Source organism: Bicyclus anynana, chromosome 18 (genome assembly GCF_947172395.1).
Source record: "Bicyclus anynana chromosome 18, ilBicAnyn1.1, whole genome shotgun sequence".
Lineage (NCBI taxonomy): Eukaryota > Metazoa > Arthropoda > Insecta > Lepidoptera > Nymphalidae > Bicyclus > Bicyclus anynana.
The window spans coordinates 6,887,363-6,915,268 of record NC_069100.1 but is presented as its reverse complement, the minus strand read 5'-3'; the positions used below and the strand labels follow the sequence as shown (position 1 = coordinate 6,915,268).

Sequence of the window (27,906 nt, the reverse complement as noted above, 5' to 3'; positions counted from 1 at the left end):
AATTTCATAAATGCAACTGAAAATTTGGGAGGTGCATGCCCCGGACCGGATTCGAACCTACACCCTCCGGAATCGGAGGCAGAGGTCATATCCACTGGGCTATCACGGACTCGATGTCAGAACTGATTATGACATCGATTGATTGTAAAAATATTAAAAAAAAAAAGATTCGTGACACTATGGGACAGCGGATATACTTAGGATTATCGTTTGACTCTCGGTGTCTGAATGTAATTAAATGCTGTGGGTTGGTGGGTCAACTCACGCGACGACGCGCGGCATGGCGGGCGCGGCGCACAGGTCGTTATGCCCGCGGTCGAATACGTGCAGTTCTAGCGTTGCCCCATCACTAGCTCGGGACGCGATGATACTGTTGTATAACTGAAATACATCACTATAATTAAGACTAATTAGCAGTGGCGAAGAATGGAATTTAGATGAAAGTAAGCCGCCCCAAAGAAAAGGAAATTCATACAGTGTGATACTAACTCCGGTTTCTGATATATCTAGATACAGTACAATAATGAATATGCATGGATTTTTAACAGTAACCCGCCGGGAATCGGCTTGCCGCAGCTACATAAGATATTTCAAATAGCATACAGTTTTAGACATTTCATAAAATGTCTAAAATTTTATGCTGCAAGTATTAACGTACATTATTAATTATAAAAAGTAGGTATTTGTTGTTGTGCAGTTGTTATAACAGTGACGGTATAAATATGAGGGTATTTGATGACTTGAGTTCAGTTCTTTATTAGGCAGCGTGAACACCGTCACGCTGCTAGTCGCGTTAGTAATTTTGTGCTATAAATGTTTTGTGTTGTAATTATTAATCATAAATTGTTTGGTGTGGGCATGGAGTAGTGAGAGAAGGGTAAGTGAATGTTATTTAAAAAAAATGTTTTGAACCTTAATAGCCAGATGGAAGGGCACTATCCTGTCCCTCCGCGAGTGCATCATCAGGACCGGCAGTCGCGGCACGCTGCTCAGGTACCGGTCGGTGGCGAAGGTGTACTCCGAGGACACGGTGAAGGGCTTCACGAAGTGACTCTTGTAATATGGCAGCCAGGGCACTAACTACAGAAGGTTTTTTATTCTCTACAAGTTAGCCCTTGACTACAATCTCACCTGATGATAAATGATGATGCAATCTAAGATAGAATCTAAAAAAGAAAGAGAATATTGTTGACTTGAGAGTGTACCTACCTAATTAATAATTTCCTGACCTTCAGGATTTTTCAAGACTTAAAATTTTTGTACAACATTATTTTTTATACTTTGCAGGGCCAACAGGACTTTAGAATAAGTACCTACCTACTTAATTATTTAAGAAAATTAATTAAGAAGGCATATTTTGTATTATCGGATATGTTCTTAGACCATTAATAACTGGACGCGGTTCGCACCCAAATTCACCAACAAAAAAGTCTGTCATTTTTTGAGGGGGACGAGGTAAACTCACACATCGAAAACATTTAACACCATTAAGTATATTCTGTGTCCATACACTACACACAACTATAAATTTGACACGCAATACACACACGCGTAATTTTTACACACACTAACAAACACATTGTGCACAGTAAAAATATATACAAGCAGTATACTCGGCCGTATTTTTGAAATAACTACTTACAGCGCGCGGTACGTAAACATGTGATAGGACTGCCTGCCTCCAGAATTTTAATTACATTTGCCAACTTTGTATTTTCATTTAGTTTTGTGATTGTAAATATACTTTTTTTATGTAAACAAATAAAATATTTTGTAAATTGTAGTAAAATAGGAAGTGATCAATAAAATGCGTGCTGTTTTTTGATTGGTAGATTTAAATAAGGCTGATACTAATCAATGACCTTGAAGGATAGGTCGTATTCATATGTTTATTTTGGTGATGCCATCTAGGTATTACCTCCACACTACGTGACCAAATATTAAAAAACCGGTCAAGTGCGTGTCGGGCCACGCGCAGTGTAGGGTTCCGTAAATTATGTTAGCCCTTTAATCCCTTATGTTTTTCTCAATTTCAAAGCCTTTATTATTCCTTACATTATTACATTAAACAAGTTTTTCAATTAATAAGAGTAACAGTTATAATTTTTTTTTCTATGTTAGTATATTGTTAGTGTATCTGTTTTAAGTTTAGTATGTTAGTGAGTTAGTCTTATTTCTAATTAATAAAATCTATTTAACTAGTAAGTTGAAATTGAAATTGAGGTATAGCTCGCGTTTCGACCTCTAGTGTGAAGTCAAACTACTGCTTGCATATTTACTGTGAAATTGCTTAGACTATCCACAGATTAAATACATAGAATATTCGATTACTCATCGATGTTTGGCTGTTTCGTCAAAAGAATCGATTCTTTTTATAAATTGTTTTTATTAAAAATTTTATAAAATTAAGGTTTAAATACTTTCAAATGAAACGTTACTCCATCTTTTACTAAACTACAAGTTTTTGGCCGTTTTTTATGCCATTTAACTACACAAACCGGCATTTTTAGGGAGCTCCTTACACGACGAAAACGATTACAACAATGAAACATCGATTCTGTAGCAACAGTTTTTATAAACGCATTAGATCATAGATTTTTGATCTTTGCCAGAGGGGTAACGGTTAGCGAACCACGTCCAGTTATTAATGGTCTAAGGATATGCTACATTAGATGTTACATACAACTTTGTTATAACTGTAGTGTTGTCAATATACATAGGTACCATGACGTATAGTGACGAGAGATACTTTATTCTTAAAGCTAAACTAAAATATACTAAATTAAACTAAAATAACTAAATAGATTTAACGTAATATAATTCATAAGTGAAGTTATGTCAATATACGTATAGATAAAAGATTGATGTTTGACTATTTGCATCTTGTTGTTCGTTCCGTTGGAAAGGTATAAAACGAGGCTTCATGGATGAGACGGGTTCAGTATTGTGATAATATTTCAAGAGTGGAATTATTAAAGTGGTGTGTTAGTGAACTTCGAGTTTATTTTCACGCCGCACCTTACACTTGCAATAAAAAACCTACTGTTCATTTGCATGAGAAGTTGTCAGCTTGTCACCTTGGACAGAGGATGGCTCTCAATCTCATCGGCGAGGTTGTTGAAGGCCTCCAGCACCAGCGCGTCGGGCGGCGGTAGCGTCGGCAGGCGGCGCTGCTGGCACAGATCCGACATGTTGGACACTAGGTTAGCTGCGATGGCCGTGCCTGGAGTAAGTACAGTGCCGGATTAGCCGGGCTATAGGTGCCATTTGCTACAGGCTCCGCCCCTGCACCCGAACAAAAAAATCAAGTGCGTGTGTCAGCTCTGAAGTCAGTGGAATCTGACTTCAGTTTGTAGGTATCTATAAAATACTTGGGCTATTTTTTTGCATTTACGAGTCTACGAGTAGGTACAAACTTATTCAAAAAAAGTTAACATTAGTTTAGGTCTCAGACCAATTATAGAAGGACCTGTATCGCACTCATAGTCACGAACAAAATTGTCTGCCATTTTCTGAAGATAATGAGCTTAAATTTGGTATTTATCTTATATTAAACTAGAAGTTTTTGCCCGTTTTTTACACAATTCAATTACACAAAAAGGTATTTTTACGGAAAATCTTTAACCGACGAACACGATTACAACTATTTAACATCGATTTTATAGAGACAGTTTTTATAATCGCATTAGATCGTTGATCATATACTTTGACAGAAAAGTAACGTCTAGCGAGGCAGGTCTTATACAATAATTGGTCTGAGGTTTAGGCAGTAGGTGCAAACAACCAATAAGCTACATGTGAAAAACAGAAACTATAGCCGCTTATAATCTTAATGAGATTTTTCGTAAATACTATGGCTTGTTGAATACGCACAATCCATTTTACTGGATGTGGTTGATTTACCATTGAGTGATTTTACCTACCATGTTTTTTATAAATTTTGGACTTCTTCATGGTTTTCCTGTAATCTATCTGTAAAGCTAATGTTTGATTTTTTCGGAAATAAAGTAGCTATATCTATAAAACAAATTGTCCGATCCAGCAGTTTACCTAGTGAATGTCCCCACAGCACCACAAGCGGCTTCTGGTCGTGGTCAAACGCGCCCACCAGCCACGAGTAAACCTGGAGCACGTCTTCCACCACGCCCCTCTCGGTCGGCCGGATGTCTGTCGAGTCGCCATACCCTGGGACAAGAACAGACTATTAATTACATATTAGCGAAAACCTCTAGCTTTTTACCCGCTTAGTTTCCGTTCCCGTGGGTATCGTTATCAAGCCATATTTGGCTCACTGCTGAGCTCGAGTCTCCTCTAAGAATGAGAAGGTCAGGTCAGGTTAGTCCACCACGATGGCCCAATGCGGATTGGCAGAGAATTAAGAAAATTCTCTGATATGCAGGTTTCCTCACGATGTTTTCCTTCACCGTTTGAGACTTAATTTCTTAAAATGCACACTGCAACTGAAAAGTTGGAGGTGCATGCCCTGGACCGGATTCGAACCCACACCCTCCGGAATCGGAGACAAAGGTCATAACCACTGAGAGCACTGCTCTCCCATGGGTATCTCCCACGGGGATGAAATATATAGCTTAAAATACTCGATGCTAATGTAGCTAAGCATTATACAAAGAATTTGTAAAATCCGTTTAGTGGTTAACAGAGTAATAAATTACCAAATTTGCTAAAACAGGTGCCTCACTCTCGTAGTCATAGTGCTATGGAACGGCAGACCGATATGATCGAAAGAGATCATGCCCAGGATCGACAGCTTTACGTGCTCTACGATATACGGGGGTTTAAGTATCTAGGAAAACCATCGACTTCTCAGCTCCAGATGCTCTATTAAGATGTTAATTAAGTTTGACCCGGGATTGGAACCCTGGAACTCATTATTCGTACTCGGAATTACGAGTAGCTACCGCAGAACCCATGAGTTGAGCCTGCAAATAAAATAATAGCAATTGCACCGCGTACAAAATGTAAGGCGTTACGATTTTAAATAATAAACAACTTACTATAGCCTAGATCTGAGGCGGACAGAAGTTTCGACGTTTTCTTAATTTCATTTAGTCGCATTTCAAACAACGAAAGTTATTTATACAAATAATACCAAAATATTGTACCTATACAATGTCGAGTTGTGTGTTCAGGAAATGTAACAACAAAAACATATAAACAGAAATATATACCAAATGTAAAACACAAAATTCTGCATGAGAGCTCAGTGGAGTAGCTAAGATTCGGGTCACTTTTTGCATTGATTTAGAGGCACGTAACATCTATACTTATAATAAATCTGTAGAGAGGTCAATTCTGTACATGAAATATATTTCCAAAATAACTATCAGGGGGTGATTAGTGGTCGATACTGATGCCAAAAATGTAATCAGTAAAATTTTTGTCTGTCTGTTTGTCTGTCTGTCTGTCTGTCTGTCTGTCTGTCTGTCTGTCTGTCTGTCTGTCTGTCTGTCTGTCTGTCTGTCTGTATGTTCTTTATAGAAACAAAAACTACTCGACGTATTTTAACGAAACTTGGTACAATTATTCTTTATACTCCTGGGCAGGTTATAGTATACTTTTCATCACGCTATGATCAATAGGAGCAGAGCAGTGAAGGGAAATGTTGGGAAAACTGGAGAAGTTACTACATTTTTAAGCTTCCGTCGCGTGGTATGTTCGTTATAGAATCAAAAACTACTCGACGGATTTTAACAAAACTTGGTACAATCATTCTTCATACTCCTGGGCAGGTTATAGTATACTTTTCATCACGCTACGATTAATAGGAGCAGAGCAGTGAAGGGAAATATTGAGAAAACGGGAGAAGTTACTCCATTTTTAAGCTTCCGTCGCCGTCGCGTGGTAGGGTAGGGTTAGGGTAGTGGTAGGGTAAGGATAGGGTAGAGGTAGGGTAGGGGTAGGTTAGGGGTAGGGTAGGGGTATGATAGGGGTAGGGTAGGGTAGGGTCGGGGTAGGGTAAGGGTAAGGTAGGGGTAGTAGTAGGGTTTCACGCGGACGAAGTCGCGGGCGTCCGCTAGTATCGAATATAGTATAAAATCATTAACTATGAGGTAGAACTATCGATCGATCGATAGATAAGTAGATAGGTGTAGCATAAAGAGAGGATCCGACTAACCCCTGTAGTCGAAGGTGATGACGTGATAATTCTGCTCCTGGAGCACCTTGTACATTTGCAGGCGGTGCGGAGACGCGCGGTGGTTCGAGTTACCTTGTAATATGCACAATACAATACAATTTTATTTTTATTTATTTTATTTTACTTCTAACAAGTTAGCCCGCTTCCATCTTAGATTCCATCATCCCATACCATCAGGCGCGATTGTAGTCAAGGGCTAGTTTGTAGAGAATAATAAAAATAAAAAAAACTGGTCATTGAATAAAAAAAATACATGTGCGTCTCGGGACGCTCGACATAAGTGACAACTTAAATCCTGCTGTCGTAGGTATCTGTGCGTCAGAGAAGGAAGCCAGACAGAGTGGTGCCGTAACGCGTTACGTCACCAAGCGGTTTACCCTCCTATAAGAAGTTACCACTTCAAAAACCTTACCATGACAGTACAGTATGACAGTGCTCCCGCGTTTCTTCAACCCGTCCATATATCGTTCATCCACACGCAGTTCGTCACACTCCAATACGAGATCTTGGATCAAGGAATAAGGCGCTATGTGCCATACACCTAAAATGTAACAGCAGCCTTTGTACTAGCTGCCACCCGCGGTTTCACTCGCGTTTATAGCACTAAACTACAGCCTTTCTTGATGAGTACTGTTTACCATATGCGTGATAGCCCAGTGGATATGACCTCTGCCTCCGATTCCGGAGGGTGTGCGTTCGAGTCCGGACCGGGGCATGCACCTCAAACTTTTCAGTTGTGTGCATTTTAAGAAATTAAATATCACGTGTCTCAATCGGTGAAGGAAAACATCGTGAGGAAACCTGCATACCAGAGAATTATCGTAATTCTCTGCGTGTGTGTAGTCTGCCAATCCGCATTGGGCCAGCGTGGTGGACTATTGGCCTTACTCCTCTTATTCTAAGAGGAGACTCGAGCTCAACAGTGAACCGAATATGGGTTGATGACGACGACGACGACTGTTTACCAACAAAGAAATTAAAAATGAAGGTAGAAATCGCATGTCATTTCATAACTTAGGTATTTATTTTAGATTGTGTATGGTCTGTATATAAAATGTTGTATAAATTTTTTAACCGTATCTAATTGTTCTAAGCTTATTAATTAAATTTATTTTCATTAATTCAAGAACAATTTAATTATAATTGTTATTAGATGTGAAATGACTAGTAATTTATACCCTAATTTTTAATTTGTTTGTTGGTAAACAGTACTCTTTAAGTTATTAGTAGACTAGCGGACGCCCACGACATCGTCCGCGTGAAATTTAGTTTTTTACAAATCCCTCGGGAACCATGGATTTTTCCGGAATTAAAAGTAACGTATTAGTTAGTCCAGAGTAAAATCTATTTCCATTCCAACAGTCAAATCGGTTCAGTAATGCGTTAAAGAGTAACAAACATTCAAACAAACATCCATACAAACTTTCGTGTTTATAATATAGGTAGTAGGATAGCGTACCATCTATACTTATAATAAATCTGTAGAGAGGTCAATTCTGTACATGAAATATATTTCCAAAATAACTATCAGGGGGTGATTAGTGGTCGATACTGATGCCAAAAATGCAATCAGTAAAATTTTTGTCTGTCTGTCTGTCTGTCTGTCTGTCTGTCTGTCTGTCTGTCTGTCTGTCTGTCTGTCTGTCTGTATGTTCTTTATAGAAACAAAAACTACTGGACGGATTTTAACGAAACTTGGTACAATTATTCTACATACTCCTGGGCAGGTTATAGTATACTTTTCATTACGCTACAATCAATAGGAGCAGAGCAGTGAAGAGAAATGTTGAGAAAACGGGAGAAGTTACTCAATTTTTTAAGCTTCCGTTGCATGTACAGCCTCAATGGTTAAAGCTACATAGAAATCATGTATGACGGAAATATTCTCCTTAAAATTATCTATAAAAACACAACAGCATATATATGTCTATCTTTTATGGTTGACTCACAATAACACGTGTAACTCCCGATAGCTTAGCAGTTCGGAGCTTTCTAATTATATTTGTCTACTCTTATGTTTATAACACTCATCACTCATCCCTAACTAAAAAAGTTAACATTATTACCTATTCAATAAAAAAAGAATCATAAAAATCGGTAAAGAAACACCAAAGTTATACAAGAAATACGCTAAACCATCGCGCGTGAATACTAATTCATGCTATATGGATTATTTTTGTGTAAAGGTTGCCGCGCTCGACGCGACTCGCGGGAGGGGGGGGGGAATAAATAAAGAAGTGCAGCCTTAATGAGTAGGGTAGGGGTAGGGTAGGATAGGGTAGGGGTAGGGTAGGGTAGGGGTAGGGTAGTGGTAGGATAGGGGTAGTTGAAAGTTTACAACGACTTTCACGCGGACGAAGTCGCGGGCGTCCGCTAGTAATTAATATAATATGTATGTATGTACTCCCATGTATGTACTCAATGTATGTATCCCGGTAAGGGATTATATGAACTCTTCGCCGCTGATACCTACACCTACAGTCCATATTATTTTTAGTCAACTCACCCAACTTAATGTCACAATGATCCACGCGAGAGTAAAACTCAATGTTGAAGTGTCTGCAGCCCAGCACGTTGCAGCTCAAAGGATGTTTGAAGTCTAGGTGTTTAGGATAGTTTACTACAAACCGAGAAATTATGTTTAAAATACTGTAGCGTGTAGAGCCGTGATAGCCCAGTGGATATGACCTCTGCCTCCGACTCTGGGTGTGGGTTCGAAACCGGTCCGGGGCATGCACCTTTAACTTTTCAATTGTGTGCATTTTAGGAAATTAAATATTACGTGTCTCAAACGGTCAATGAAAACATCGTGAGGAAACCTGCATACCAGAGGATTGTCTTAATTTTCTGCGTGTGTGAAGTCAGCGTGGTGGACTATTGGCCTAACCCCTCTTATTCTGAGAGGAGACTCGAGGTCAGCAGTGAGCCGAATATAGGTTGATAACGATAGCGTGTAGACTAGGATTAATAAAACATGTAGGTAATCCTTTAGTTGAATGTAATTAAGTAGGTATGTGACGTTAATAAACACATCTCTTCTATCTTGGATTAAACATGCATGTGGAATACCTATAGTCTGGCAAGTTCGTTGATGACACTCCCGTGATATGCGAGCGACGGGGGGACAGACTGCGCAGGTGTGAAATCGTGCGTGCGGGGAAGTGAGATACATCAGTCGTGGGATTTTTATTCATCGCTACACGCCACCCGGCCTGAACGGACCATCGGGAGTGTTACGAACGAAGTTGCCAAGCTATAAATAGTTGTTACTGAACCTCAGAAATCGGCAAAATACTAACCTAAAAAGGGGTGTGGTCCGTCAGCCCGCTTTCATCTTAGATTGCATCATCACTTACCATCAGGTGAGATTGTAGTAAAGAACTAACTTAAAGAATAAAAAAAAAAGTTTGATGCGATGCGTTCGATACGTACGATGTGAATAAGTGGACGTCTACAATTTGATCTCTTCTGAAAGTCTGTGCTTGGCTGTCAATACCACTACAATACAAATAATTTCCCGGAATAGATTCACTATTTGCGCACTATTGACCTATACATTTCAACTTATATGTAGTGCTAGTTGGTATGACATTATAATATGTAGATTAGTTAGATAATAAATCTTACTACAGTTGGAAAAGACAATTTTCCTCTGCACGCCTTTGCTATATTTGAAGAGTAGGGGCAGTACCGCCGCTTGCAAGAACAACGCGCCGGCGGTCAGAGAGGCGCCCGTCATTAATATCACTCTGAAATATAACTACTACTTTCACTTTTGGATTATTTTATTATTGTTATAACAGGGTTTTAAAGTATAATATTTTCTTCCGTGTTGAAATTGATGATAAAGGATGGGTCTCTCCTGTCAACCCTCGAGCGTGAAACACTATCATCTATACTTATAATAAATCTGTAGAGAGGTCAATTCTGTACATGAAATATATTTCCAAAATAACTATCAGGGGGTGATTAGTGATCGATACTGATGCCAAAAATGCAATCAGTAAAATTTTTGTCTGTCTGTCTGTCTGTCTGTCTGTCTGTATGTTCTTTATAGAAACAAAAAGTACTGGACGGATTTTAACGAAACTTGGTACAATTATTCAACATACTCCTGGGCAGGTTATAGTATACTTTCCATTACGCTACCATGAACAGGAGCAGAGCAGTGAAGAGAAATGTTGAGAAAACGGGAGAAGTTACTCAATTTTTCAAGATTCCGTCGCGTGTACAGCCTTAATGGTTAAAGCTACATAGAAATCATGTATGACGGAAATGTTCTCCTTAAAATTATCTATAAAAACACAACAGCATATATATGTCTATCTTTTATGGTTGACTCACAATAACACGTGTAACTCCCGATAGCTTAGCAGTTCGGAGCTTTCTAATTATATTTGTCTACTCTTATGTTTATAACACTCATCAGTCATCCCTAATAAGAAAGTTAACATTATTACCTATTCTATAAAAAAAGAATCATAAAAATCGGTAAAGAAACACCAAAGTTATACATAAAATACGCTAAGCCATCGCGCGTGAATACTAATTCATGCTGTAAGGATTAGTTTTGTGTAACGGTTGCCGCGCTCGACGCGACTCGCGTTGGGAGGAATAAATAAAGAAGTGCAGCCTTAATGAGTAGGGTAGGGTAGGGTAGGGGTAGGGGTAGGGCAGGGGTAGGGTAGGGTAGGGTAGGGTAGGGTTGGGGTAGGGTAGGGTAGAGGTAGGTTAGGGTAGGGGTAGTTGAAAGTTTACAAAGACTTTCACGCGGACGAAGTCGCGGGCGTCCGCTAGTTTATTATAATTGTACCTCGATACCTTACATAATCGACATAGAGATGATTATGTGAGCTAGTTTTAGACTGATGATGACTCACCCTACGACCATTTTTTTTACTGTCAATTTTTATCTATTTGTTTATTTCATATATTTTTCGTGATTTTCATGTACATTTTCCGATTTTATAAGTTTATATTCTTACATTTGCTGTCATTTTTTTTTAATGCAACAGGCAAAGATCGGTAAGCATACAGCTTGCTATAATTTTATCGTCTTTGATAACGTCTTTTGTGTCGTCTTCATAGATTTACGATTCGGTACAAGTACTTATAATTCTATGGTCGTCTTACATAGAAATATCTAGGTACTTGTATCAACTCGTAAATCTATGGAAATATCTGTGGCATATGCCAGCACCGGACTTGCAACCACCGAGACGAGGCGGGGAGGGGTGAATGCGTTGCGACGTCGGAGCGGCACCGCTCAGTTGTTTGTGCGTCACAAGGATTTACAGACTGTCCAACACTGCTACGGCGCCGCTGCGCAAAACAACTTTGCGGCGCCGCACCGCATCGTGTGCCCCCTTAGTTAACGAAACTTTAAAATCAAACTTTGAAATAAAAATGTGGATTAAAATAGTTTGATATGACCATCATGGTCATATGACATGGTCATGCCAGAATAGGCTGTATGGTTACCGATCTTTGCTTAGTCTAGAGGACAGCTGATAGACAAACCAAATTAGTGAAATAAAAAACTTTTATTTAAATTACAAATCACTTTATGTCAATAATTACCCAGGTAAATTAAAAATAATAAATAAAATAAATAATAAAATGCCTTTTAAGCACTTGCAGAGAGCATCACCGAGCTTAAGCGTAATTGTTTGTGTTACTAGCGAACTAATTGTGTCGTCTCATGGACTGTTTGTATTACTGGCTAACTATTTGTGTACTGGTCTCTTGGACTATCTCTAGCGGTGGCTCTTCACAAAGTCCCTGTAACAGACATTAAAAAACAATTTTAATAACTTAGGTGCAATTTTAATAACTTAGATTGCCCGATGCAATCTTTGTGACAAGATTTTAGGTATCCTCGGTAATGCAGGGGCGCGGCATTATCCCGCGCGATGATATTATTATCATTCTATAAGGATACACGGCTTGTCGCCTAAAATGCGACTAAACGTTAAGAGAAATACGACAAATGTCAAGCAATATAGCACAACCGAAAATATCGCTCTTTCATTGCGTTGAGACGAAATGGGATTGGGACAGCTCCACCGCCATTGGTCGATATTTTGTCTATTTATCTACACGTCATAAGTCGTCTAGTCGCACATGCCTCACTTCTTATAAAAAGAATGATTGGTAGCTTAATATCAATGCAAATTGATATAAAACATCGATATTTTAGGTTGCATGCTAAGCATATAGGCCCCATGTGAATATATATTATTAATTATTTGACGGCCTCCGTAGCGCAGTGGTATGCGCGGTGGATTTACAAGACGGAGGTCCTGGGTTCGATGCCCGGCTGGGCAGATTGAGATTTTCTTAATTTGTCCAGGTCTGGCTGGTGGGAGGCTTCGGCCGTGGCTAGTTACCCTACCGGCAAAGACGTACCGCCAAGCGATTTAGCGTTCCGGTACTATGCCGTGTAGAAACCGAAAGGGGTGTGGATTTTCATCCTCCTCCTCACAAGTTAGCCCGCTTCCATCTTAGACTGCATCAACACTTACCATCAGGTGAGATTGTAGTCAAGGGCTAACTTGTAAAGAATAAAAAAAAAACATATATATATATATATATATAAATAATCGGATAAAAACGAGTAGCACAGTAAGAGAGTAGTACTGACCCGACGACCTGCGCCAGGTCCTTAGCGCGGCAGATGTCCTTGTGGCCCAGCCGGTCCTGTTTGGGGTACGAGTGGAACGTGATAGGCGCGTCGCCGGCACCGCGCGACGCCACCACCGCTTCGTACAACTAGAAACAATGTACATTTTGTCATATTATTGTTGTGGTAGGCTTCAAGAGTACGACAAATAGGCCTAAGAGACCTAAAGGTGCGCGCTGCGATTTGTCTTGAGAAGACAAAATGACTTGTACTGGAAACATCGTCGCAACAGAGATCGATATTTTCGATACTACTACGTCTTTTTCTCTTTCACTCGCATCTTAAGCCTTATGCATCATCATCATCATCATCTCCTTACCCTTATCCCACTTAAGTGGGGTCGGAAAAGTATGTCAATCTTTTCCATTCGTCTCTATTACTCGTCAACTCATCATCCACTCCTTTTACACACATGTCCTCTTTCACACAATCCAACCTTCTCTTCTTTGGCCTTCCTCTCCTCTTATGTCCTTCTACTTGCACATTCAACATTTTAAGAATTATGCGTCGCAAATAATATCGTGACGAGAGAAACACCAAATTGTCGACCACTAACAACAGCACCGCAAAGCAAATTTTCGACATCACATCGGTCACATGCTTGGCATGCTCTTTAGATTGCGGTCAAGACTTTCAATGAATAAAAAAGAATCTGTAGATCTATTTTGGACTTTTGGTATCTGTGATTTGATGGTAATTGTTGAAGTAACGAAAACTAACTTTTTATTAAACGTAAGCTTATAGAAAAGTCGTATTATAGTGTTAATGATTACGTAAACGACACAATTGCTTGGAAATGAATGGTATTACATGACAGGCTACTTATATATCTATTCTTAAATAAACTAAAAAAGGATAAACCTGGCTGAGTTTGTTGTGGGCTCTTCTCGGACCAAGGCGCGTATGGAACCCTCGTAACTTTAATTTTAAGTTTTCGAATGATTACCACCATCTTAAGTTTAATATTATTACCTGACGTTTCGAAAGAGCTTGTAAACTAAGCCTATTTGAAATAAATGAATTTTGACTTTGACTTTAAGGCAGCCTTTACACCTGTTCACAGAGCGAGTAGCACTACACATACCTTCTTCCCGACGCAATGCGGCACGATGACGTCGTCCATGGCGTGCAGGATGAGTACAGGCGTGGCGGGCGCGAGCGCCAGGTGCGCGTCCGAGCGGAACTCGTGCTCGGCGCAGGCGCGGAACGGCGACACGAACGTCGCGTCGAAGTACGGCAGCCAGCGCACCAACTGACCATAGACCATCATAGAGTAAGGTAAGAAGTAAGGTTTGTAGGTTTAGGTGTACTCTTCTATAACAAGATCCCCAAGACTGTGATGGACCTGCCAATGCACAACTTTAAGCAATGTGTTAAAAAACATTTACTTAGTCGAGGTTACTACACTATTGATGAGTTCCTTAACGATAAAAGTGCTTGGAGGCCATTGGATCAGCTTCCACCTTCACACAGGAAGTAAAACTATAAGAAATTGTAATTGTTATCAATTGTAAATTATAGTACTGTATGACTTTTTCATTTCAAAAGAGCAACTGTTGAGTTTCTTGCCGGTATCTTCTCAGCAGAACCTGCCTTCCGAACCGGTGGTAGAATCTTTACAAATAGTCAACTGACGTGTCAAAAGTGCTTGTAAATTGAGCCTACTTGAAATAAATGAATTTTGATTTTGATTTTGATTTTGAAGATGTCAAGATTAAAAAAAGTTTTAAATTCCTTTGTATTATTTAATTTTTTAAGTACCTATAGCTCAGTCCAGAAAGGGCGAATTCACCGCGATTCTCTCGCGCGTATTATGCGCGACCGTTGCGTCCACAAGGCGCGAGCATTTGGGGAGGAATTCAGTATGAAACACAGAGTTGAACGCGCATTCGCTCTAGAGTTTGCGCGTTAACTGGACGCAACAAGGCGTCCCTAACTATTCGCAGCCCGTGAGTATCGGTGAGCCCGTCTGCGTTTAAGAAGCCGACAGTCAGACAATGCGGTTTTAATCTACCGTTGTGAGCCATTTAAAAAATCTTTATATTAATGTGCCTATTGAAAACCATACAGCATTGTCTTGAAGATCGCATTTGTGTACCTTACCTTTCTATGGTCAGAACATCGATACATACCTAGTTCCTTCAATCTACTAAAGAAGGTGTAGTTTATTGTTATGTAAAACCGTTATATTCCTCGCGCGGAGCATGATACTGTGCTCGCCTATTGCCATTAGTTTATATTTTTTACATGTCACGTAACGGATACGATGGACGACCGATCGTCCATTTAGGAGTCAAATGGCTCTCTCAAATATTTCGACTCGCGCGCAATACGCGCGAATCACGCGCGAGTCGAGATTCTGGCGTAGTGCACACGGTTTACGCGCGTATTTTGAATTCGCGCGATGCTTGTGGACGCGATGTATTGATGTCTAGTACTTCGACAACGCGCGTATGAATTCGCGCGATACGATTCGCGACGTATTCGCTCCTTCTGGACAAGTTCTAATACTTTTTTACGCACGCTTGACTTGAGGAGTAAGAGCGGGGGCACACGATCCGTTGCGGCGACGCCAGTTGTTTGTGCATCACAACATTACTTTATTAGCAGACTGTCCGACGCTGCTACGGCGCCGCTACGTCATAACAACGTTGCGGCGCCGCAACGCATCGTGTGCCCCCACTCTAAGTTAGTGAATATGTTACAAAGTGTAATAGGTCGATACGTGCTGCCATCTGCCAACATCACAGGCACAATAAAATAGTGTATGTTATTATAAACTACCAGTAGATGGCGTTTTTAGAGAACTTTGAAACAATCCCTGATAGTACACTTAGAGAACCTGTTGCGATGCAGTTATGCTCGAGGCTCATAGATGGCGTTTTGTATTTAACACGCTTATATTAGCTTCATTTGTAACTATGTATGTAAGAAAATCTTGGAATCTTATTTCGACCCACTTCCCGGTCGTCGATTAGGATGAAATTTTGCACACGCTCTGAGTTCTGATGACAATACATGACTAGCTAAAATCATTACAAATCCAATATGGTGGCCTCTCCAAGATGGCGGACTGGCTGTTTGAAATCCACCCCCATGATATGGATATCAAATGAAAGGGTTTGCTGTCAGAAATATAAAAAAAATAGTCACGTCACTTAAATTCAATATGGCGGACAGGCTATTTGAAATGCACTTCCATGATATGGGTATGAAATGAAAGGGTTTGCTGTCAGGAATACCAAAAAATATAGTCATGTGACTTAAATCCAATATGGCGGACAGGCTATTTGAAATGCACCCCCATGATATGGGTATCAAATGAAAGGGTTTACTGTCAGGAATATGAAAAAAAAACTCCATTTGTAATTTTTAGTTTGTGCTAAAATCGAGCTTTTTAGTTTTTAAAACTATTATATTTTCATTTTTGAATGCAGTATTATTCCAGTTGTGTGTTCTATAGCACACTGGTTTTTTAAATTTGTTTTTATGTTTAGTTTGTGATAAATTAAAAAAAGAGAATCAAACGTATCATCTGTTTATCCTTGTCACACAAGTGTGGGGTCGGCAAAGTATATCATCAAAGGATTTTTGAAATTAGTCCAACAGTTTTGGAAGTCTATTCATCAAATCTTACATCTATACTAATATTATAAAGCTGAAGAGTTTGTTTGTTTGTTTGATTGAACGCGCTAATCTCGGGAACTACTGGTCTGATTTGAAAAATTCTTTCAGTGTTAGGTAGCCCATTTATCGAGGAAGGCTATAGGCTATATATTATCTCCGTATTCCTACGGGAACGGGAACCACGCGGGTGCAACCGCGCGGCGTCAGCTAGTCTATAATATTAGTTTAGAGTACCTTAGCTAGCGGATGGTACCCGACTTCGTCTGCTAAATTGCTGAAAGGCGCCTCCAGTATCAGTCCGTTAGGCGGCGGCAGTGGCTCGGAGCGTCCCAGCACTTGCTTCGACAAACGCTGCAAGTTGCCCACCAGGTGAGAAGATATACCGGTGCCTGGGAAATAAAGCAATTTTAACTTATTTTACATAGTAGTACAGGAGTCCAGCATATTTTAAATTTGCAGTTACCAAAGCGTCATGGGGGACTGATTAGATGATAGTATAAATAAATGGTTATATACTTTTATCGCTTTCAGCGATGGGACTACACCGCTACAGACAGACTACAAATTTTACGACAATTTTCATTAGTGAGTAACTAAAATTAAAATTAAATACTAAAATTGTCAAAAAATATTAGCGATTATTTGGCGGGATCTTTCAAAACAAAAAACAGACAGACATTAAAATGTGCGCAAGTGAGATTATAAGGGTTCCGTTTTTGTACTACTTACGTTCGGAACCCTAAAAAATAATGACCGCGCTCGAGAACAGAAACACAAGGTTTTCATTTAGTAGCTTTGGTACGCTCAAATCGTTAGATTTTCAAAACGCATAACTTTCAGCTATTAACTAACCTACCTTATCCTTATGTAACGTTATGGTTGAGTATTTTTTTTTGTAGCTCTAATCGTATCTAATCGAGCACTATAAAAACGTGCAAAGTCCTCCTTTGTTCCTTATGTTCATCTGCCGCGCTCAAGTAAATCCAACAATCCCCTCTTTGACTCCCTTACTATAACTTATTTTACACAGAATGGGGAAGATGACTAGGTTTGAATATATTGATTTTTATGATACATTCGGGTAAATAAGGTCAATGTTAACTAATTTATATATAAAAAGCAAAGATTGACTGGATATTTGCATAATAAATAAGATTATAAAATTTCAAAATCTACTAAAAATATTTTATCGTAATTAGATGAAAATTCTTACAGTTTTAGCTTCCTTACATTAAATGTGACGTTTTTTAATAAATGAACTATAAACATAAACGCAGAAATAACAAAGATATTGGTAATTTTGTTTAAACGCCCATACAAATCTAACGATCATTAATTGCCTACGACGTCATTAATTCGTACTATTTTGTATGGGGCGTTTTTCAGGGATCCGCGGCAGCGCCGCAAATCTGACCCTTTAAATCCCTGTAGCTCCGAAAGTAATGATCGCAGATATCCTGTTCCTTTTACAAAATTGCTTTACTATTAGCGTACTCTTGATTTATATACAATTTAAAAAAAAACTGTCATCATCCCTATTGTAAGTAGGACAATGTGCCAGTTAAATTGTATAACTATTAATTAAGCAACAGTAAAAAAAAACAGCTGGTTAGTAATAACATTTAATAACCTCGTTATTGATACAAGTTGGGAGGAGGGTAGAGTAACAAAAATTGTTACTAACCAGATGTATTCTTACTGTTCATTAATTAATAGTTATACAACTTAACAGCCACAATGTCCTACAAATTGCATGGTACATTATCTCGTTCAGACGCTCTGAAGCTGCTTACAAAAAATTAGCTTGTTAGTAATCAGGTGTACAAAATGTTCTAAGGATCCCTGACTAACTGTTGTTGAGCGAAGTTGGTTGGTTGAGCATACCTAGCGAATGTCCCCACACAAACACAGGTGGTTTGGTGTCCGCCTTGCCAACTGTAGTGTTAAGCCAGTCGTACACTACTAGAGAGTCTTCCACCACACCAGCCTCGGTTGGAAGCACATTCGTCGAATCTGCATAACCTATAATAGATGGAAGAATATCTTACTCGTAGCATTCCATGGAGTGCGAGTCTAAGGTCCATCGTGAGTCAGAGAAAGCTCTGAACAGAGCCCTGGACTTGTAACTATAGGTGTAGGGTTACGGAGTTCCTTTAAATTTAAGTTTGTTTTATAAATAATATGATAAGAGTGGCAAAGGTTGAACCCTCGACCACTTAGTTTATTCTCTTTACCAAAAAATAATTAAAAAATTTCGGAGTAAATGTATTAATATTTCTTTCGTAAATCGAATCTTAAAATGTTTCCTTATAATTATGGCGTAGTCAAACTTTAAAATTTTAAAATGCAAGGATAGATGAAGGCGCGAATTTTAGCATAGTCAAAATTCCTCAGTGCCTGAAGAAGTAAGGAGATAAGAATACCTCTATAGTCAAAAGCGATGGTGTGAAAATCCATTTTTTGGAAAAACTTATACAGAACCACTCGATGTGCTGCCGCGCGCGTGTTCGAGTTACCTGAAAAAACATAGACGATCACATAAAATAAACTACAAATATGTTATTATCAAATACATTAGTTATTTTTTTGATTTTAATTATCAACATTACATGACGTTCCAAAAGTGCTAGTAAAGTAAGCCTAATTGAAATAAATGAATTTTGACTTTGACTTTGATGCATGTCAGGCCTACTGAAGGTCTGACATGCGATTAACAACAAATCTGTAATGCTTCAGTCCCATCTCTTTTGTCCCAACGCAACGAAAGAGATAGCAATATTTCTAGCCGCTATTGGTTGACATCCCTTTCTCTTCACGATATACGTCGTTGGTCGCATGTTAGCCATATTGGAAGACCGGCTGCTTGTTTCGTCAACTACTAATACAAAAAATGTGTGCATTGACAGAAGTGATAACATAAACCTGCTGAGAGAAAGGGAATCCAGATAGAGTGGCGCAATGACGCGTTACGTTACGAAGCGGTTTACCCTCCCATTAAGTAAGTTACCACTTTAAAAAAAATGTGTGTGTCAGCTCCGACGCATAAATGGAGTTTACTCTGTCGGACTGTCTAAATAGGTGTATGTTGCCCCGCAGCATACACTATGTACGTCTCAATACTCGCGCCTTAAAAGTGAAAGGTGCGCAACCGAGGAGCAGCAGGCGGCGGCGTGCGCGCCCGCTAACAGCATGCACGGTGTAAGGTGCGCAGAATAGGTTGCGCACTAAAAACGTAACGCTGTCATTCGTTCATCGAATTTTACTGCCTATATTTTTTTCATACCAGGGGCTTTATATGAAAAATCGATTATTTATGGAGTAAACTCCAATTATAAATGTTATCGCCGCGTTGCAACGACAACGTTCAGTGTGCTCGTGGCGTTCGAGTCGTCCACATCTCTTGTTGTGTAATTCTTTATGGGTTACTTGGGATAGGCGGGGAGAGTGACTTGAGTGGAAAAGGGGAGTGTTTGTTAACAGTCTTTAACCCTACACACAACGTTCACAAGTGCGTGACTCCACTCAAGGTCATTCTCTACCATTCTAAGGTCTTATTTTGGTCACAGTTTGATTTGTTAATTAACTTAATTAAGTCTTGACATTACTTTTCTTATTTTTGTAATAACTCCTGAGTCTGCTAAAATAAAAAGTTTTTACTTACCATGACAGTAGACAATTATGGGCAGCTTCGACTTGGCTAACTCACAATCGAGTAGCGCACTCAACTTTTCCTTGTCAGTTTCATATTCAAAATAGCCTTTGTTCTTTTCATACAGACTCTTTGGTAGTATGTGCCATACACCTGCAAAATACATTAACACACAAAATATATATTGCACATATAAAATATTTAGGGGTCATTATCGATCAACACCTTAACTGGCACCAACATATTACAACACTAGCAAAGAGAGTACGACGGTTAATACCCATTTTCAAAAATCTACGAGACATATTAGACCAAAAAAGCCTTCTCAATATTTACACTGCACTCTGTCAATCACTGCTTATCTATTGTATACCTGCATGGGGTGGAGCTGCTGCTACCCACATGATAGAAGTAGAAAGAGCGCAGAGAGCACTCATTAAAGTAATGCTGAAAAAGTGGCGTAGATACCCAACAGAAGAATTGTACAAAGATTCTGGATTGCTCTCTGTACGTCAGCTATATATAATGTTTACTGTACTACGCCATCACAAGAGCAAGTCCCAACCCATCATACAGCATAGAAAGATAAGGCGCAGAACGTACTTTCCTTTACCCTTAACAAAAACCACTTTTGCCAGACGTCAGTTCAATTACTTAGCTCCATACCTGTATAGGTACATGAACAGAAAGGAAAATATCTCGGAAATTTCTAGACACTCATTAAAAAAGTGGTTAAAATCCACATTATCTACAGTTAATTATGATAATACGGAAAACATAATGGATCCATATTTAGTCCACAAATAAAATAAAATTAAGATTGTATTTTGAAAGTAGTACCTAAACTTTTTTTTAGTAATGTATTTTTAAGATCTTTGTAAAAATTCTATTGGATATTGTATGTAGCATATGCACCCAGGGAAGTCACTGGCCCTTAAGACACGGGCTTACCTAGTTTAAGGGCCAGGACGTCATTGCTATTTATGTACTGAGTTTATTCAAATAAAACAATTCTTATTCTTATTCTTATTCTATTTTTATACTTCATCATCATCATCAACAGCAGCCCATATTCCGCTCACTGTTGAACACGAGTCTCTTTTCATAATGAAAGGGGTTAGCTTAGTTAGCTGACCCAATGCGCATTAGCGGATTTTATACACGTAAAGAATTTAAATTAAACATTTCTTTTTTAATTTTTATCTTCCTCCTAACAAGTTAGCCCCATTCCATCTTAGATTGCATCATCACTTACTATCAGGTGAGATTGTAGTCAAGGACTAACTTGTAAAAAAAAAATTCAGGTACCTGCATACCTGACCTGAGATTTATTTTAATTTAAACTACTCACAATGTATGTATTTTTATAAATACCACTTTTTATTATATTGTACTTTTTATTGTATTGTAAAAAATAAGATCTTAGTTAAAGTTTTTGTTTGCAAGTATAAAAAGCATTAAATGTTTTTTTTTTATTTTAATAAGCACCTGGTTATGTAAATAATCATCCATTCTATTATTATAAATGCAAATTTAATTATTTTTTTCAATTTAATTGTATCTGTTTATTATGTTTTAACATTTAAACTGTTAAATCCTTTTTTGCTGCTCTGTGCAAGATAAATTATATGATTAATAGATGGTTTACAGCAGGGGTATTATGTATTGTACCATTCAAATAATCAGTTTGATGTTTTATATTATATTATTTCAGATCAAGCTACTTCAGCGAAATTACCTTCACTACGATATTTTACATCAAGTGGCAGTGAATTGTTTTTACGACCATCTACCACAGTGTTTCTCAAAGTGGGGTACGCGAAGAATTAAGGTTAAAATTGTCCGAAATTACTCCCAACATTGAATCCATTTGCGACAAGAAATAAGCACACCCATCACATTAATATTACAAAGACATTTCTTTTGGTACTTTATGTGTTAACTTTTATTCAAATAAAATGGGGGGGGGAGGCATTAGTTAGTAAGGGGTTCGCTGTCACTTAGGAATTTTTACAGGAGTTCGTGGAGCCGAAAGTTTGAGAAACCCTGATCTAACATGACTATTTCAACGAAATTACGTAAATATATCGCTTACCAATTTTAATTTTACAATTGTCAACTTTGGATTGATATTCGATGTTGAAGTTTCTCGCGCCGTCGACGAAGGTGGAAGGCTCGTCGAAATCTACGTTCAGAGGCCATTTTGCTGCAATTTAGTGAATCAGGCGTGAATTGGTTATTTATTGTGTACAATCTAACACCCAGTTACTTCATGTAAAGCTAAAGTAACAGTAAAAGTAGTAAGTAGTAAAGAAGACTTTATTTTTCCGTAATTAAACCGTTACTTTTGCTTTATGACGTTACTTTGACTGTTACTTGCGATGAAGAAACTGGCCGTAAATGTATGAAATATACATATACAATATAGGTATTAAGGATTTTCATAAGTTTTATACCAATTATCACCATTAACAATCCATATTAGGATCATTATTGAGCACGAGTCTCCTTTCAGAATGAGATAGGGTTAGGCCTTAGTCCACCACGGTGGCCCAATGAAGATTCACACACGTAGAGAATTAAGAACATTCTCAGGTATGCAGGTTTTTTCACGATGTTTTTCCATCACCATTCGAGACTATTGATATTTAATTTCTTCAAATGCATAAAATTCAACAGGTGGAGGTGCATGCCCTGGACCGGATTCGAACCTACGCCATAAGAATCGAAGGCAGTGGTCATATCCACTGTACTATCACGTCTCTTTATATCCACTAGGCTATCTTCTTAATACCAAAAGATATGAGTAATTCATGAGGAAAGTTCAGGCATATAACTTGTCAAGACTTGTGTGTGTTTAAATTAATGAATTTCTGGAATCTTCCTATTTGTTTAATAAAATGTTTAAGTCCGTCCCACCATATACCAGTATATAGTATAATACCTAATTTTAAACTGAATAACTTCACTATTTAAGGCTTAAATAAAACCCTCATGCCTGAGAAGTCAGAACGAAAATCTCAACATATTCCAACAAGTAATACTATAAATATAAAACATGATAAAAAGAGCTTCATTATATAACTTTAAAGTCAAACAAATTATTTTTTCAACCTTGTATAACCATACTCAAAACATACCTACTAAGATTTTAACTTGTTACATGTGTTTTTTTTATTTAACGACTTATTAGCGCTTGACTGCGATATAGTCCTTGGGACCAGAATAAAAATATATATTCATGATCATACTGCTCATAACTTTATGTATGTTATATTCATGGTGAGTCAAATACAATTTTGAATGTAGAGAACCATGGTGAAAATTAAATGAAAATTTATTGTTTTACCAAGTTTACATAACTGATTAGGATGGGACCTTCTATTAAGTCATCATCATTAGCAACCCGTTTACGGCTCACTGTTGAGCACTAGTCTCCTCTCAGAATGAGATTGGCTAGGGATTCTATTAAGTATTAGAAGGCCCTGTTCGACCCATGGTGGTGGGTACCTTCCAAGCCATCTTTCAGGTTGGGTGCTCCGCTCCGACTAATATGCCCTTAGAAAATTTGTCTTTCGCTCCTATTGGTAATGGTAAGACTTTGTTGATATAGACGAGATAGTTGCAGCTGGCACTCTGCACTTCCCTAGTTAGCTACTTTGTGATATTTATCAATGAATAAGTTTAGCTAGTTGATGAATATATTTATTTGGGTCAAACAATATCACCGAGAGAACAAAACACAAAGGAAATAGACAGGAGAATATGCAACACCTGGAAAAGCTACTGGTCCCTTAAGGAGGTTATGAAAATAAAGATATCCCTATATCAGACAAGTCTAAAGTATTTAACACCTGTATCTTGCCATGCTTAACCTATGGTTGCCAAACCTGGGGTCAGACTGAGAAAAATATTATGAAACTGAAAACATGCCAAAATAATCTAGAAAGAAGCATGCTTCATATAAAAAAACAAGACAAAGTCAGACTCTCTACTATCCGAAGCAAGACCAAGGTCAGAGATGTGGCAGTAACAATTAAGACGCTTAAGTGGAAGTGGACAGGACACTTCACGCGGGATAAAAGGGATAAGTGGACCAGGGATGTGACAGAGTGGTATCCTAGGATAGGAAAAAGGAAAAGAGGTCACCCCTGCTAAAGATGGGAGGATGACCTCAGAAAGACAGCAGGAGACACATGTAGAAGGAAAGCAAGAGATAGAAAACTATAGAAGTGTCTGGAGGAGGCCTATGCCCGAGGGCAAGCTGAAGAAAAGAATCAGTGTTAATGATATATTACAATAATATTATGTATATAAAATTCAGTAAATTAAAGGCTTTTATTATTATTATTATTATTAAGTTTAGCTATGTCATAATATATGATTGCGGCATAAGAGACACAAATCAAGATCTTTTAACAAAATAAATATTATTTACCCCAAAAATATTCATTTAAGAACACATGTTCCTTGAAGATTTGCAATTATTAAATAAATTTACTATCTAATACTAAAAGAATGTTTCAACTCAAAACATTATTTATAGTTTTAAATAATAAAGATGAGAAAGATGAGACGGCCGCGTGGCGCAGTGGGTAGTGACCCTGCTTTCTGCATCCACGGCCGTGGGTTCGATTCCCACAACTGGAAAATATTTGTGTGATGAGCATGGGTGTTTTCCAGTGTCTGTGTGTATTTATACATTATATAAGTATTTATATGTAGTATATAATTGTATAATAATATTATAATATCAACTATCTTAGCACCCATAACACAAGCTACTCTGTATGCTTACTTTGGGGCTAGATAGTGATGTGTATTGTTTAAGTATATTTATTTATAAAAAAAAAAAAAATGAGTGCATTTCACCCAACAAACTATTCAGCTTTATAATATTAGTATAGGTTTATTATGTAAACTAGCGGACGCCCGCGACATCAACCGTGTGGAATTTAGTTTTTCAAAAATCCCTCGGTAACCATGGATTTTTACAGGATGAAAAATAGCCTATGTGTAAATACATAGTAAAATCTGTTCGCATTCCCAAAATAACATACTTACCAATATTAGCAAATACTAGATTTCTTCTAAATGTTTTTGAATATCTAAACAACAGAGGTGCCACAGCCACATGCAGTATACAAATGCCCGCTGTGACGGATGCTCCCAGCACCAGTGCCCTGCAAAGAACACATTGGAACATGGCTTTAAAAAGATGGCTCTTTATTTTAAAATTATATTAATATTAATAGGCTCATTAAATTCAAATTAAGAAGTACTATTTTCAATAGTGGTTATTATACCATTTAAAAAGAAAATTCAAAATGGGTTAATAAATGAGACGAATATCTTAGCATTCCATGGATTCATCGAGCAGGTGTCCGGGTCCATCGCATGGTAGAGAGAAAAACACTAAGCAAAGTCCAGGACTTGTGACTACTGGACGTAGGTTAAGGAATCAACAAATAAGTTATGAGGTAACAAACGTAAAAAAACATGCTGTGAAGTCCTCCTTTTTTTGAAGTTGGTTATAAAACAAATCTTTCTGCAGTTACTCTTACAGTTGTTTTGGAGCAATATACAAACAGAAATTTGTTATTCTTCCTTTACATGTATTTTTTTTTTAATTCTTTACAAGTTAGCCCTTGACTACAGTCTCACCTGATGGTAAGTGATGATGCAGTCTGAGATGGAAGCGGGCTAACTTGTTTGGGGGAGGATGAAAATCCACACCTCTTTCGGTTTCTACACGGCATCGTACCGGAAACCGCTAAATCGCTTGGGGGTACGTCTTTGCTGTTAGGGTGGTAACTAGCCACGGCCGAAGCCTCCCACCAGCCAGACCTGGACTAATTAAGAAAATCTCAATCTGCCCAGCCGGGGATCGAACCCAGGACCTCCGTTTTGTAAATCGCCACGGAGGCCATCAAATTACAAGTAACACAATGTCAACCCTAGTACTACTGATATTATAAAAGTCTTCATTGAGAAGAATTTGTCTGATTGTCCCTTTGGACAACACCTCGTTGTTGATCCTCCCTGATCAACAGCCTTATGCACGCCACTGATGATACAGCATTTTTTTGGTCTGTACTCTTATTTGCATGCCTATGAGTCAATTATGTTCATGAGTGAGTCACTATATTATACCTTACAGTGGTTTTGAAGATCTTTCAATATACAGCTTTTTAACAGGATTTCCAGGAGGTCCTAGATTAAATTCCTAATTTAGTCAATTAAGGGAAATAGGGAATTTAAATTAACTAATCTTTCTATACTGCTGCATGTGTCATAGTTTTATTCATATAGAATTAATAAACTGAACCTGTTAGATGCTTGAAATTTAAAGTTTTGATCTCCATCTCTGATCTGATGTACAGTTAAGCACATAACTTTCATTTAATTTGGAGTAGAAAAATAGTAAAACTTATGATGAAATACTAAAATAATATATGAAACATGTTCCAATACTTACAGAATAATATATAAAGGCACGAATATGAGGAATCCAAGCATTTTTCACTAGGTTTTAAGCACGTTAAGGCACAATTCTTAGTTAGTCTTGTGAGATTCTGATCTAAAATACTACCGAAACACTATCGACTCATGAAATCTAAGATTAGTGATGTTATCGTTACAAAAAATGTGTGATTAATAATTAATTTCATACACTAAAATTATTATTTAATTATCAACACAACAAAAACTCAATGCTTTAAGAACAACTTCCTTTAATTTAAATTAAACACTAACATTTTTAGTAAAGTTTGGAATCCAATATTGCAACTTGTAGCGAAAACCTTAGTAAATTATATTTGTTAATTATTCGAATTTGTTAATTAATACAATCAATAATGGATAAATACTGCTTGAATTGTTAATACTGTAGGTAGTAAACTTATTTTGAACTTGAAATTAGCAATTCAGGTGAAATCTGCATTCGCATTTTTTTGCAATTTGCATTGCATTTTCTTGACCTTTGCTTTTAGTTTGACAGTGACAAATGACAACTCACAACTGACAGTCCATTTCGTCATTGACAGTTTAGGTTCCCTCAGAGGAAAAAAATATCTAACTTAAATTCGTCCGAGGAAAGTTAGAAATACGATTAAATAATAGAGTATGAACAGTTTGGCGGTTTCAGATCAGACAAAGAGTAAATTAATATATGAGATCAGACTAGCGTTATATACACGCGTATAAGCTCGTTTTTGGAAGCGCGTGTAGGCTCGTATAGGCGCGCCTATTGGCCGACGCTCAACTCGTACGAACTTTGACACCTATATATAATGGACCTGTGACAAATTTACGTCAAATTTGGTCCAGATTTAATTTTTTAAAGAATAAACAAAATTTTTTCGTAACCTAAAGAAAGCTACCTTAATGGAGCGAGATAGATATTTTTTTAGTCATTGCGTAAAGAGGTTAGACATATTTTACATGACAACATCAATTATGTCAATTGTGACCAAATTATCTTTTGTTTTTGTCGACCCAAAATGGTTATTGTTGTGGTTCCGGTGTAACGGTATTCGAAATATTACGAAAATAATAACAAATAGCTAGTGAATCGCAAAATAAATTAAATATTATATTGTAGCGTTATTCATAAAAATATTATTATATTATTATTTTAGCTCATCTACATTAATATTTAGTTAGTAGATTATCCATAAGTTTATAACGTACCAAAATGTATCCCGACATATGGCCTGCACAATGCACATGTGGCGTACACATGTGCAGACCACACTAAAATATGTTCCTTGTTACTAACCCAATGTATTT

The 27,906-nt window shown here is 37.8% G+C and overlaps 2 protein-coding genes across 4 annotated transcripts; both read right to left on the bottom strand.

Annotated features, from left to right (window-relative positions):
• Window positions 1–261: 261 nt before the first annotated feature.
• Window positions 262–11,154, bottom strand: LOC128198965 (lysophosphatidylserine lipase ABHD12-like). The gene is made up of 9 exons (XM_052886974.1): window positions 11,143–11,154; window positions 9,785–9,917; window positions 8,664–8,777; window positions 6,570–6,698; window positions 6,137–6,229; window positions 4,051–4,185; window positions 3,078–3,223; window positions 913–1,080; window positions 262–381 (listed from the first exon to the last, which is right to left on the bottom strand). Exons 1-9 carry the CDS (start codon window positions 11,152–11,154, stop codon window positions 262–264), a joined length of 1,050 nt encoding a protein of 349 aa, XP_052742934.1.
• Window positions 11,155–11,685: 531 nt separating this feature from the next.
• On the bottom strand, window positions 11,686–27,057 carry LOC112055083 (lysophosphatidylserine lipase ABHD12). 3 transcript variants are annotated; one of them, XM_024095074.2, is made up of 10 exons: window positions 26,872–27,057; window positions 25,180–25,298; window positions 22,211–22,321; window positions 20,128–20,268; window positions 18,890–18,982; window positions 18,351–18,488; window positions 16,701–16,855; window positions 13,924–14,091; window positions 12,801–12,928; window positions 11,686–11,938 (listed from the first exon to the last, which is right to left on the bottom strand). In XM_024095074.2, coding segments are annotated over exons 1-10 (1,080 nt in total). In that variant the 5' UTR covers window positions 26,874–27,057; the 3' UTR covers window positions 11,686–11,913. The 3 variants fall into 3 exon arrangements, with proteins under 3 accessions (XP_023950842.2, XP_023950841.2, XP_052742900.1); XM_024095073.2 differs by having other exon boundaries at window positions 26,594–27,056; XM_052886940.1 differs by lacking the exon at window positions 13,924–14,091 and having other exon boundaries at window positions 26,594–27,056.
• Between the last annotated feature and the right edge of the window lie 849 nt (window positions 27,058–27,906).

What these genes read in the sequence shown, in the direction of transcription:
- LOC112055083 (XM_024095073.2), bottom strand. Translation starts at nt 26,634, where the DNA reads ATGCTTGGATTCCTCATATTCGTGCCTTTATATATTATTCT. An exon ending in CAATTGTAAAATTAAAATTG is followed by an intron (nt 20,269 to 22,210) that starts GTAAGCGATATA and finishes TGTATTTTGCAG; the next exon opens with GTGTATGGCACATACTACCA. An exon ending in TGTGTGGGGACATTCGCTAG is followed by an intron (nt 16,856 to 18,350) that starts GTATGCTCAACC and finishes TTTATTTCCCAG; the next exon opens with GCACCGGTATATCTTCTCAC.
- LOC128198965 (XM_052886974.1), bottom strand. An exon ending in GCTGTGGGGACATTCACTAG is followed by an intron (nt 3,224 to 4,050) that starts GTAAACTGCTGG and finishes TACTTACTCCAG; the next exon opens with GCACGGCCATCGCAGCTAAC. An exon ending in CCTTCCATCTGGCTATTAAG is followed by an intron (nt 382 to 912) that starts GTTCAAAACATT and finishes GATGTATTTCAG; the next exon opens with TTATACAACAGTATCATCGC.